This window comes from Notechis scutatus, chromosome 15 (assembly GCF_049901735.1).
Source record: "Notechis scutatus isolate UNSWTSFEM ecotype Mainland chromosome 15, rNotScu1.2, whole genome shotgun sequence".
Classification (NCBI taxonomy): Eukaryota; Metazoa; Chordata; class Lepidosauria; order Squamata; family Elapidae; genus Notechis; species Notechis scutatus.
This window is the reverse complement of record NC_142023.1, coordinates 8,337,189-8,351,009: the sequence shown is the minus strand read 5'-3', so window position 1 is coordinate 8,351,009 and position 13,821 is coordinate 8,337,189. Positions and strand designations below refer to the sequence as shown.

The 13,821-nt window shown below is 42.9% G+C and overlaps 1 protein-coding gene across 1 annotated transcript in view; it reads left to right on the top strand.

The window, feature by feature from the left end:
• Positions 1–13,821, top strand: part of RALGPS1 (Ral GEF with PH domain and SH3 binding motif 1) — a 75,371-nt gene that overhangs the window by 28,709 nt on the left and 32,841 nt on the right. Inside the window, exons 8-9 of the mRNA XM_087944274.1 lie at positions 12,221–12,358; positions 13,395–13,488. Of these exons, the coding sequence (XP_087800400.1) occupies positions 12,221–12,358; positions 13,395–13,488 (232 nt within the window). The remainder of the gene's footprint in view (positions 1–12,220; positions 12,359–13,394; positions 13,489–13,821) is intronic.

Sequence of the window (13,821 nt, the reverse complement as noted above, 5' to 3'; positions counted from 1 at the left end):
TTCTTTCTTTCTTTCTTTCTTTCTTTCTTTCTTTCTTTCTTTCTTTCTTTCTTTCTTTCTCTCTCTCTCTCTCTCTCTCTCTCTCTCTTTCTTTCTTTCTTTCTTTCTTTCTTTCTTTCTTTCTTTCTTTCTTTCTTTCTTTCTTTCTTTCTTTCTTTCTTTCTTTCTTTCTCTTTCTTTCTTTCTTTCTTTCTTTCTTTCTTTCTTTCTTTCTTTCTTTCTTTCTTTCTTTCTTTCTTTCTTTCTTTCTCTCTCTCTCTCTCTCTCTCTCTCTCTCTCTCTCTCTCTCTCTCTCTCTCTCTCTTTCTTTCTTTCTTTCTTTCTTTCTTTCTTTCTTTCTTTCTTTCTTTCTTTCTTTCTTTCTTTCTTTCTTTCTTTCTTTCTTTCTTTCTCTCTCTCTCTCTCTGTCTCTCTCTCTGTCTCTCTCTCTCTCTCTCTCTCTCTCTCTCTCTCACACACACACACACACAAAAAGGAAGGGGGGAAAGGCTACAGGAAAATATATCCCACAAAGAGGACTGACGTTTGCATCCAGGAAGATAAAGCACACAGCTAAGCAGCGTGAGACGAGGACTGTATATTGTTGGATGCTCAAGCACCACAACTCACAACACAACCACACACTGAGAGCCCACACGGTTGAGTCTCAGGACTTCGGCCAATTCCTTCCGATCAGATTCCATCTCTGTAGCCCTGGACCCCTCTTGCTCTCTTTAACAGTTCTCATTATGCTTCGGCTCTCTCTTATTTAAAACGCATTCAGGACAACAGAGCTGGAAGGGGGCCTCGGAGGTCATCTAGTCCAGCCCCCTGCTCAAGCAGGAAACTCTACACCGTTCTGGACAAATGGCTGTCCGGTTTCTTCTTCAAAAAACCCCAGTGATGGAGCACCTACAACTTCTAGAGGCAAATTTATCCCACCCAGCTGGCTTTCATGCCCAAGCTGGGACTAGAACTCACCGTCTCCTGGTGATTGGCCCAAAGTCACCCAGCTGGCTTTCGTGCTAAGGTGGGAACCAGAATTCCCAGTCTTCCCATTTCTGACGTAAGGAACCGTTTGGTCTCGTGGATAAGGCACAGGGCTAGAAAGCAGAAGACCGTGAGTTCAAGTCCTGCCTTAGCCACGAAACCCTCCTGGGGGCCAACCCCCAGGAGGTGGTGAGTTCTAGTCTCGCCTTAGGCAGGAAAACTGACTAGGTGACTTTGGGCCACCTTCCTCTGAGCCTCACAGGGTTGTTATTGCGAGGACAACAGGAGTAGGAAGCTGCTAGGTAGGGAAGTGATAAAGATGTGATATAAATAAATAAACACAACTTACAACAGTTCATTTAGTGACCATTCAAAGTTACAATGGCATTGAAAAAAGGGACTTACGCCCGTTTTTCTCCCTTGCGACCGTTGCAGCCTCCCCCGGTGGTCACGTGATCCAAATCCAGTGTCCCCGGAGTGGTGTGATCCCCTCTTACGACCTTCTAACCAGCAAAGTCAAGTGGGGGAGGAAGCCAGGTTCACTTAAGGACCTAACTGAAGAACTGCAGCGATCCACTTAACAACGGTGGCAAGGAAGGTCTTAAGCGGGGCAGAGCTCACTTAACAAAGGTCTCACTTAGCGACAAATTTTGGGCTGAATTAGAAGAAGAGAGCTACAGATATCAGTCAGCCTTTAATTTTGCAAAAAAAAATTTTTTTGGGTTGCTTTGTTTTGAACTTTTCCTAAGTGACTTTCAGATCTTTCTTAAACTTTCCATCTCTGCTCTTTTTTGAGCTGTCTTTTGTTTCTAGGTCGAATTCCCCGGGGGGGGGGCAGTCATTATTTAAAACATTTTTTTCTGGAAATTCGACCTGGACTATAAGATTTGCTCTTGTTCCCCTTAAAACAGTGGCCTCGTTTTGTTTTCCCTTAAGCCAAAGGCTCTTAAAAGTTTTTTCCTCCTTTCTCCTCCATGTGTTTAAAGAGCTTTGCGACCCTCTTTCAGTCATACTTAAGCTTCACGCTTGCCGTCAAGTGTTAATACCGTCCCATCAATTATTTCCAAATATTCCACTCTGCTTAGTTGAGATACATACATACATACATACATACATACATACATACATACATACATATATACATATACATATACATATACATATACATATATATATATATATATATATATATATATATATATATATATATATATATATATATATATATATATTTAAAAGCCATTCCACACACCCCATGCAGACAAACACTGTGATGGTTGTTAAAGGTTTACTTAAAGCAGCTTTGAATCCGATTAGTGTGTCAGAGGAAAGTGAAAAAAAAAAATATTTCCTGGACTGTAATACAATAGTCCTTTCAAAGAAGAAACACACGTTGTAAAGTTATTAGGAAAGCAATACTCATTTTTATACATCGCGTCAATGAGAATTTTAGAGTTTTTCGGTATCTGAGGCTTGCGTTTCCAAGCAGCCAAACTCATTTCACAGATGCAGTGATTCAGAACTTTGGCATTTCAATATCTTAGGCTAAAGTTTATAAACAGTTTTTATAGCAAATCACAGAGAAAATCTTTTAACGTTTGAAAACTTCCCCTGGATTTATGTTGCTAAAAATCCCACCTCAGCCTCCAGTAACAGCTGATGACCCGAAGAAAAACTTACCGGAAAAAAAACAGGCTTGGTTTTCCAAAGCTATCGGTCTTTTGGGGTTTTTTTTGTTTTTGTTCTGCAAAATGTTGTACAGCCGACTATCCTGTTAAATTGCAAATATCCTTCGTGTCTTCCTTACCCTTCTTTTTCCCTGGGGGTTTTGTTCTTCCAGCTTCAAGCTTGCATTTTTATTTTATTTGTTGTTGTTGTTGTTGTTGTTGTTGGCTTTTATCTTTCCTTTTAAATCAAGAATCCGTGGCTAGGTTCATCCCTAGGAATAAGGACATCACCGATGCCAAATAAGCATAGCCAGACAGGGAGCCCAGCTTCTACGGAAGGAAGAAGTAAGTCCTGACGCGCGCGTTGCAAAGTGGAGCAACAAGAAAAAGGGCTGCCCAGGGTTTGCTGACTTCCTTAATGTGGAAATCCGTGTCCTTTGAATCTGGTCGCCCGGTCCATCCGTTTGGCTCCCATGCTCGGTAGGAGCTTTGGAACAATAGGCTGCAGCTGTTGGCCGTTGGGTTTTTGTTTGCTTTTGCCTTTTTTTTTTTTTTGCAAGCTCTTCTGGGTCGGAGTGCTTAAAGCTCTCGATCCATCATTTCAGGATAAACTTCTCCAGCCTGACGGTGTTCGGCTCCTTTGTGGTGGGTAGGATGTCCACACCGGAGGAGGGAAGGGATGACAAGCGAGCATGCGGTGAGCATTCTGGTTGGGTAACCGACGTTTACACCCACCCACCCTCCTCCCATCAAGTCAAGGAGCCACACAAGAGAGACCCCCAGGGCCTCCTCCCAGAGGGGCTGGCTCTGGAAACCTCTTTTTTTTTTCCTTTTCTTTCTTTGCCCAGTGAGGTCACAGCTCAGGGAAATCAAAACCGTGTCGTAGAGACGCCCTTCACTCCCTGGGCTTCGTCAGGGCTGAGAAACTAGAGATGACTTAAGGCAGGAGCGTTTGGGTAGAAATGTGGTGTTTTTTTTTTCCTCCTCCTCCTCCTCCTCCTCCTCCTCCTCCTCCTCCTCCTCCTCTGTTCAAGGCAGGAAGCAGCAATTCTGCAGGGGGTGGTGGTTTATATAAGGCTTTTTTAAAAAAGGGGCCTGCCTTTCCAAAGTCTGTTGTGGGGGGCGGTGAAAGAGAAAGGGGTCACTCTTGGGCACTTGGCATCGAAGGTGGGGGCTGTTTCCTAGAAGGATTGCAAAATATTCCACTTCCTGATTAAATTTGAAGGTATATATGGAAGATAAGTAGATGATAGGTAGGTAGGTAGGTAGGTAGATAGATAGATAGATAGATAGATAGATAGATAGATAGATAGATAGATAGATAATAGATAGATAGATAGATAGATAGGATAGATAGATAGAGATAGATAGATAGATAAGGATATTTTTTCAGTTGTTGCAGTCAACTTTGTTGCAAGTCCAATAATGTTTTGGTTGCCACTTCAGACATACCTGCCAGAGCGGATGTCACGCAACCGTTTTACGCAATGTGTCAAACAGCTTTCCTGTTTAAAAGTCCCAGTTTGGGGTGGGAGAAAGGAGGAGGAGGAGAAAGAGGAGGAGGAGGAGGAGGAGGACTCTGGGGTCCTTGGTACTCTCTGTGCTTGGCTGTTTTCGCATAGACGTTTCATGACCCAACTAGGTAACATCATCCCATGCTTAGAAGGAAATGCAAGAACCCCACTCTCTTCTAGCACTGATGATGTTACCTAGTTGGGTCATGAAATGTCTTTTAAGAAAAAACCACCCACAAGCTCAGAGAGCACCAAGTACCCCACACAGTTCAACCCTGAGCTACAAATATTATATTTTATCAAAATTGGAAACAGACTCAGTCACCGGTCCAGATGCAACCAGTTGTTAAAAGAACTGAGCTGGAAAATAGCACCCATATACATACGTATATATATATATATTTAAACAAAAACAGATGAAGCCCATTGGAGTTTTGGTGAAAACCATTGGAGTTTTGCTCTTCCCAATATGTTGGATGCTATTTCAGAGGTAACAATTAGCTAGGATATATATAGGGAGGTGTATGCTGGGGTTAGTAGATACGACCTTCCATTTGGAAGATCTGACAAAGAAATGTGATTAGGGAATCAAGTTAAAAACAAGTGACTGGTAAGTCCTTGGCTCCCGATCACAACCGAGCCCCCAGATTTTTGTTGCGAAGTGAAACATTCGTTAAGTGAAACATTCCCCTCATTTTACGACCTTTCTTGTTGCAGTTGTTCAGTTAGGAACACGGTTCTTAAGTGAATCTGGCTTCCCTTACTGACTTTGAGTTGTCAGCAGTGACCCTGGGACCCGGCAACTGTCATGAGTACAAGTCAGTTGCCAAGCCTCTGAATTTTGATTGCGTGTCCACGGGGAGGCTGCAACGGTCGTCAGTGTGAGAAACGGTCATAAGTCCCCTTTTTAGTGTCGTGAGAACTTCGGTCACTGAATGAACTCAAGGACTAATGATGACGATGATAATGAATGAATTGTTTATTTGAATTAGACTGAACATTTTAGGTCTGATTTCTGAGACTTAAATTTCTAATCCTAAACCTTGAATTAGTCTTAGAATTAAAATATCCTTGAATTAGAATGGCTCTTACACCAGCCCATTCAATGTTGTTACTGTCCTCCTTTTGTTCTCTCCGTGATGAAATGATGGATCCAGAAAGACATATATGCCGTTTATCTCCACCCCACCCACCCACCCCCATACAAAATGTCCTTTCAAGCATAATTATTGCCCTGGAAATGACTTTGGCTTTTCTGAATTTCCTGCAGCTGTTTTGGAGCAAGAATCCCATCTTAAACAAATGAGGTAAACATAAGTCAACGAGGTGGGCAGTTGAAACTTACGAAAACTACTTTCGGCTGTCTGTTTACACAGAGCATTCTTTGGGCATTGTCTAATTGCAAGTACGCGGGGATTATAGTAGTGACTAAGGAGCGTATTCGTTTTCCCAACCCTTTTTTGGGGTAGAAAAAAATAAATAAAATGAATTTGCTCCGCGGGTGAATGTTGCTTAAGGCTGATGGGAGTCTTTAAGGGTGGGGTGGAAAAAAAAATGTAGTTTTTTTTTCTCTCCTTTTTTAAAACAGTGGTAATCTAGGCCCTATGAGCCGTTGGAGATACGCAACCATTGGAAGGGATATTGAGGTTACCAAGAGCAGATCTTTGAGGCACCCCCATTCAAAACGTCCTGGTTGTGTTAAATTGGGTGGTTTATAAACGCGGATGTTGGCCACTTGGGTAGTAGTGAATGGATCCAAGGGAAACACTTTCTTATCTGGTCACTGGAAGATCGAAATGGCGCCCTTCGAATCCCTTCCTGACATGCATATGGTTTCAGATATGACTGCCAATATAACCCCGTGATATACTACGACCCCCTCTTATTGGTATCTTTGTTATGATTAATATTACTCTGTTGCTTTGCACGTACACTTATGCACCGGAGACAAATTCCTTGTGTGTTCAATCACCTTTGGCCAATAAAAACGGTTCTGTTCCAATCCATTCCATTCCAATGTATTCTATTCTTTTCCATCCCATCCCATCCCACCTCATATTTTACTTCTACCATTCAGAATAACAGATTTGGAAGAGACCCTGGAGGTCCTATAGTCCAACCCTGTTTTGAAGCAGGAGACCCTATACAAGTGGCTGTCCAGTCTCTTCGTAAAAACCTCCAGTTTTTTATCCACAACTTCTGGGGGCAAGTTGTTCCACTGATTAATTATTAAGTAATTAATCTTCTATCATCTTTATCTATCTACTGTATCCATCTATCTGTCTGTCTGTTTGTCTATCAATCACCTGTCTATGTATATATCTATCCATCTATCTACCTATCTACCTACCTACCTACCATCTATCTATTTATCTTTCTATCTATTGTCTATCATCTGTCTGTCCATCTACTTACCTACTTACCTATCATCTATCTTTCTATCTATCTGTCTATCAATCATCCATCCATCCATCCATCCATCCATCCATCCATCTATCTATCATTTATCATCTACCACATCTATCTATTTATTTTTCTATCGTCTATCACCTGTGTGCCCAATCATACTTGGCCAATAAAGAATTCTATTCTATCTTATCTATCATCTATCCATCTATTATCTATTACATTTAAGACTTTAGAATTTGGTTTCTTTCTTTTAGAGTACCTATGTAGTTGTTTCTCTTTACTCTTTTCCAGCTGGGTGGCAGTAGATTAAATGGGGGGGGACGACACACCTCACTTTATTTATTCAAGCTTTGCGGACTGATTCCATTCCTCTGACTGCCAGGGTGGCCTTGTGGATCCCACATCACAAGATTCTTGTCAGCTTTGGCAAAACTGCCCCCTCCGCCCCCCATTAATTTGCCCCTCAAAATACCCGCCACCAAAATCCTACTAAGATTAATCAAGCTGTTGATTCTCCTCCGCAGGAAAGATTTTCTCTCCTCCCCCCACCCCCAAATTTTTCCTTTCCTCTGATGCACGGAGCCCCCCCCCCCTCTCAATTTCTGCAGCCCAGGGGAGACCACAGATTTCGTGGCTTCGTGTTCTTGACTCTTCGCTAACCTTTTGAAAGTGGCGCTTCTGATTTTCCAAACTGTTGGTGCTGGGCACTTTTTTTGGGGGGGGTCGGGGTTGTGGACGGATGGCTCAGTCGGCGATTTGAGAAATGATTCTTCTTCCTCTTCCTCTTCCTCCTCTCCTCCTCCTCCTCCTCCTCTCCTCCTCCTCCTCCTCCTCTCCTCCTCCTCCTCCTCCTCCTCCTCCTCCTCCTCTTCTTCTTCTTCTTCTTCTTCTTCTTCTTCTTCTTCTTCTTCTTCTTCTTCTTCTTCTTCTTCTTCTTCTTCTTCTTCTTCCTCCTCCTCCTCCTCCTCCTCCTCCTCCCTTCTTCTTCTTCTTCTTCTTCTTCTTCTTCTTCTTCTTCTTCTTCTTCTTCTTCTTCTTCCTCCTCCTCCTCTCCTCTCCTCCTCCTCCTCCTCCTCCTCCTCCTCCTCCTCCTCCTCCTTCCTCCTCCTCTCCTCCTCCTCCTCCTCCTCCTCTCTTCTTCTTCTTCTTCTTCTTCTTCTTCTTCTTCTTCTTCTTCTTCTTCTTCTTCTTCTTCTTCTTCTTCTTCTTCTTCTTCTTCTTCTTCTTCTTCTTCTTCTTCTTCTTCTTTGTCTGGGAGTTCTCTCTCCTCACCTCCCTCTCCCCCTCCAAATCTTGCCCTCTTTTCCACACAGTAGCATATTTAAGAGCCAGGAGTTTAGGAATCAGGCTTGGCACGCTTTCTTTGCCCCCCGGTCCAACGCTCCACGTCAAGCAATTCTGTCTTTTCGAGGGAATGTGGAGTCGATACAGCATGGGCTCCTTGTCAAAACTTCCTCTTTCTGCAGAATAAACACGCTCGGTTTAATCAATTCCCCACCGCAGGACAGATATTCTTGGGGCAAAGCCTGGAAAGTTAGCAGAATCACAGAGTTGGAAGGGACCCTGAAGGTCTTCTAGTCCAACCCCCCCCCCACTGCCCAAGCAGGAAACCCTGTAACACTTCAGACTATCCAAATGACTGTCCAGTCTCTTCTTAAAAACCTCCAGTGTTGGAGCACCCACAACTTCTTGACGCAAGTTGTTCCACTGATGAATTATCAGGAAATTCCTCCTCCGTTCTGGGTTGCTTCTCTCCTTGAGTGCTTTCCATCTGTTGCTTCTTCTCTTCCCCTCTCCTCTTCTCTGTGGCAGCCCCTCAAAATTAGATTAGATTAGATTCACAGACTTGGAAGGGACCTTGTAAGGTCATCTAATCCAACCCCTTGCCCAAGCAGAAGACTCTTAACTACGCCATTTCTGATAAATGGCATTCCAATCTCTTGTTGCCAGTATTGAACACTGCTGTCTTCTGGAAACCAGACCCAGAATCTTCCTGAATTATATATCTTAGTTTGGGGGGTTTTTTAAAAAGAAAATCTGGCCTGTCTTGTTGAGAGCTTCAAATTGTATCGCCCGCTTTTAGCCGTTTCCATCTATTGACGTGTTAACCGTGTTAAGACTCGAAACCTATTCTCCAAAGCACCAGAAGGCAGGACAAGAAGCAATAAATGGATGGAAACTAATCAGGGAGAGTAGCAACTTAGAACCAAGGAGGAATTTCCTGATAGTTAGAACAATTAATCAGTGGAACAGCTTGCCACCAGAAGTTGTGAATGCTCCAACACTGGAAGTTCTTAAAAAGATGTTGGATAACCATTTGTCTGAAGTGGTGTAAGGCTTCCTGCCTAGGCAGGGGGTTGGACTAGAAGACCTCCAAGGTCCCCTTCCAACTCTGTTATTCTATTCTATTCTACCTCAGATTAAGGCAGTGAGTGGAGATACCAAGTCAGCATTTGCTCTGGAGAGGAACGGGAGTGAATGGGTTCAGTTTGGGGAGGCTAATGAAAGCTTCTCAGTGTTTCGGCATCAGTGTGGTTTCAGTCTGGAATCGCTGCCAGTGGAAAGGACCACCAACCCCCCTGTTAAACAGAACAGTGATGTGGGCTGCAAAAATGTGCGGGCATGTGGAAAAAAAGGGGGATTCGGTCAAGATCAGCCGGTAAACCACAAGAGTTAAGTAAACCTGGGCGTTTCCTATCAAAGCCACAAGATCATTTAACAGCAGTAATAAGAAATGCATGTGTGTACGGAGGAGTATCTAAAGAAATGTTTAGCTGCTTTTTTTTTCCGGATTTGGCTGGGCAAAAAGCGCACCCACCGTTTCCAGACATACTGCAGAATCAAGAGCCAAGAGGCCGTTTCTCTCTACAGCCAAACTATTGCAACCTCACTCTCCATCTTGCAGCCAAGGAAGAGAGAGAGAGTCAAACTACTTTCCAAAGCACCTGAAGGCGGGAGAAGCAGCAATGGGTGGGAACTCATCAAAGAGAGAAGCAACCTAGAACAAACGAAGGAGATATTTCCTATCAGTGGGAACAATCAACCAGTGGAACAAATTGCTTCCAGAAGTTGTGGATGCTTTTAAGAAGAGACTGGACAGCCACTTGTCTGAAATGGTGTAGGGTTTCCTGCCTAAGCAGGGGGTTGGACTAGAAGACCTCCAAGGTCCCTTCCAACTCTTGTTACTCCATTATTCTTGCACCTTTAGCGATAAGTTTGAGGGTGAGGGGGGGGTGAAAATGTGGGTGTTCCTTCTCCTTCCCTTTTCCCTTTGTATGGTTTTTTTTTTGCCCGCTGCATTCCCAAGCGATGCCATTGTGTGGCACCCACCCACTCGGTTCGAGAGAACACAGGCATTAATTATGAACGGCTTAAAAAGAAGGGATGCCAGCCAGGTTCCGAAAGAGCTGCTCCTTTCATCCCTTTGTACGAAGAAGGCACCATTCCAGTTTGGCAGGAGCCCAGTGCCCAACCAAGGGAAAAGAATAATAATAAGAATAATAATAAAAATAATAAAAACCAACCACTCAAGAGTACGGAAGATTTTCTCAGGGCAAGAGGAGCTTTGGAGTGAGAGACAATCTTACTGATGCACAAGCAGATGGAGAGTAGAGGGGAAAACTAAATAGAGAAACTTGCCGAAGAATTAAAATCATGGTGATAAAGGCACAACAGGGTTCAAGCAGAGGAAGAAAACAAAATGGGTGTTCATTAGCTAAATAATGGGCTTTATTTGCGACTTGAGATTTTTACCTCCTTTGAGGCTATAAATATAGAACCAAAACTGGTTCTGTTAAACATCACTGGTTGTGTTAAACATCACTTGTGTTAAACATCACTCTGTCCACACATTTTTGTTGGTAGGAAATCATGTTCATCTCAAAATGGATTTTATAGGCTTTTTATTTTGGCTTTAATTCCAAGCACTCGGTTATAAGCCAGATATTTTCCAAAGCGATGTGTGACAATTAGTCCTCAACGTACAACAGTTCATTTAAGCCACCGTTCAAAGTTAGAACGGCACTGAAAGAGGTGACTTATACGACCATTTCTCGCTCTTACAACCAGGGCAGCCTGCCCGTGGTCACGCGATCAAAACTCACATGACCTTGGAGGAAAAACTCACTGAACAACTCTCGTTTGGCAGCAGAAATTTTGGGCTCCATTGTGGTCTTAAGTCAAGGGACTACCTGTATTTTCTTCTCCAGGTGCATTAAAAAAAAACATCCTAGCATTAAATATGAATGGTTCTCACACATTTGTCTTATTTTGCTCTGGTCTTGACACTCTATATTGTATAGGGTCTCCTGCTTGATCAGGGGTTGGACTAGAAGACCTCCAAGGCCCCTTCCAATTCTATTATTCAGTGTTTTGTGTCTGTGTTGGTTGGCTGGCTTCTTGGCAGACTTAAGAGGTGTTTTGTTCAATATTTTGACATTTCTGTCCCCGTAAAAGATGACAGCTACCATATGGCTGCTCTTTTTGTTCACTTTGGTCTTTGCTTTGATCGAGAGAGTTCGATGCGATAAAACCACACAGGAGTCCCTTCGATAACCCATCCTTTGCTTAAATGGGAGTGGGTCCTTTCCGAGGCAAAGAGTTGAAATGGGGGAAAAAAATGCCATAAGGGCGTTCTCTCTAGATGGAAACTTTTAAGACAGAAATTGTGGCTTTTAAAATAAGTTGCAGGTTGTTCCTTGCGCAATAGAAATTATTTTTCAAGTTGGGCAGAAATATATTCATGGTTGAAAAAAAAAAGATCATCTATTCCTATCAAAACGTTTATTTCCCCGTCAACGAGGAGGGGAGGAGAGAATAGGGGAGGGGAAGAGGGGAGGAGAGGGAGAATTTGAGGTTTTGTGAATCTGCGGAGGTTTCCAGGATGTTCCTAATAATACCAAATAGCAAGAGCGTCAGCGTGAGCCGTTTTAGCAGCTGTAGTTTCAATCTGTCTGGGTTTTTTTTTGCACCTTCTGCAACCTTCCTTTTCAACAACAGCTGCTGCCTCTAGAATTGGATACTAGTTCTTTCATTCCTAAATGGTTCAAGCTCAGATTATGTTTCACTGGGAACAATGTAGGTTGAGAGACAAATGTTTAACACACCCTGGCCTGACAGCAGTTTTTTAGGACATACGTTGTAATCCGATGGACTATATGTGATGTTTCTATGATGTTAGTTCCAAACTTTATCAACTCTATGAAGTTCATAATGAAGGGAACAAAGGCTGGAGGTTAAAACACGAGGAGGAGGATTCCCTAGTCTAGTTTGATGGGGGGCAAAAAGGACTTAGGAGATGACGTGATGGCAGTCTTCCAATAGTTGAGGGGCTGCCCGCAAGAAGAGAGGGTCAAGCTATTCTCCAATGCACCAGAGGGCAGGAGAAGAAGGATCGGGTGGAAACTGATCAAGGAGAGAAGCAACTTAGAACTAAGGAGAAACTTCACTGATAGTGAGAATAATTCATCATAGAACAAACTTTCCTCCAGAAGTTGTGGCTGCTTCATCACTGGAGGTTTTAAAGAAGAGTTTGGACAACCATTTGTCTGAAGTAGTGTAGGATTTCCTGCCTGAGCAAGGTCTCTTCCAACTCTGCTATTCTGTTAAGTCAGTGGCAACTACGTCGACTAAATGCCATCTAATCTTTTTCTTTAATTTTAGGGATTTATCTCTTGGACTTAATCTACATTGACTCAGCCTATCCAGCTTCCGGCAGCATCATGGAGAACGAACAAAGGTCCAATCAAATGAACAACATTCTCCGAATAATTGCTGATTTGCAAGTCTCTTGTAGCTACGGTTGGTCAATTTGCTTCCTCATCCGTGTTAACCAGCTCAGTAAATTAGTATCAGATGTCTCCCTTCTGTGAAAGCTGCCCTTGAGGTTTAAACTTCTGGGCTGCTAAGTTATTTGGTTTCCACCATCTTGTACATATTATTAGTTCTAGACAATTAGATTTTATTGTCTCGGTGACTAGGCTTTGCAGATGTGTGTATGTGGGTCAGTGGTGAAGGGAATATGTTTTCCTTCTCAATGTATGGATAAATTCCATTGCAGATATTGGTTAAAACTTTATCAACTACATTAAGTAGGTTATAACTTGATCGACTATATAAACTAGGTTGTAACTTTATCCGCTCCATCAGTTGTGCAGCCCTTTGGTTTAGCTTCTGTTCTGATTTTAGGAGACCCTTGATCATTCCCCCCCTTGTTATACGCTCACCTAAGCTGTGAGTTATTTTTACTTTCCCAAATTGAGGTGTTTGAATTTCCACTTAATTGCAACAGTGCTTTTACAGCCCCCTCTAAGTGGTTTACAGAGTCATCCTCAGGCCCCCAACAATCTGGGTCCTGGTTTTACCGCTCTCAGAAGGATGGAAGGCTGAGTCAACCTTGAACCAGTCAGGCTCGAACTGCTTGCAGTTGGCAGAATTAGCCTGCAGTACTGCATTCTAACCACTGTGCCACCGTGGCAGTAGAGTAGAGTAAAACAGGGCAGGATAGAGTACAGTAGAACAGAATTAGAATTAGGAATGGAAGACTAGAATAGAGTAGAATAGAATAGAAATATAGAAATAGACTTTACAGCCCTCTCAAAGCAGTTTACGGAGTCAGCATATCTGGGTAGTTGTAGTCTTAAGTCAAGGACTACATTTACTGTATGCTGGTCAGTGAAATTCTTACTCTTGATGGAGAATTTTGGGCTGTCATTCAGAATAGATGTGGGGGGGCGAGGGCAGAAGCTTCATCCTGTTGCTGCCAAAAACTCATTTTCTTCATAACAGTTTTGAGATTGAAAAACTTTTTTTTTTAAAAAATTTTTGGCCCCTGCAGATCACCTTCTAATGTTACCCCACGTGCAAAAATACTTGAAGTCCGTCCGGTATATTGAAGAGCTTCAAAAATTTGTGGAAGACGACAACTACAAGTAAGTAACAAAAATTGCTTCACTTCCACTGGCTCCACGGGCGGGGGTGGTGGGGAATATAGTCGAGCCATCTACTTGGAGGGTAGGGGGAAAACACTTAAAAATGCTTTCCCTTGCAAGACAATTAAAAGATAGGTAGATAGATATGGATGGATGTGTGTGTGTGTAGGTGGATCTCTATAGATATAGACAGGGTGGGCTTTTTAGCAAGGGGCTCTCTCCCCTAATGACTGGCTGGGTGGTCATGTGACTGGGTGGGTGTAGCCAACTCAATGTCGTTTCTTTGCCCTAATTACCTAAAAAAAGATAACATACCAAAAAGTTGTTTATTAT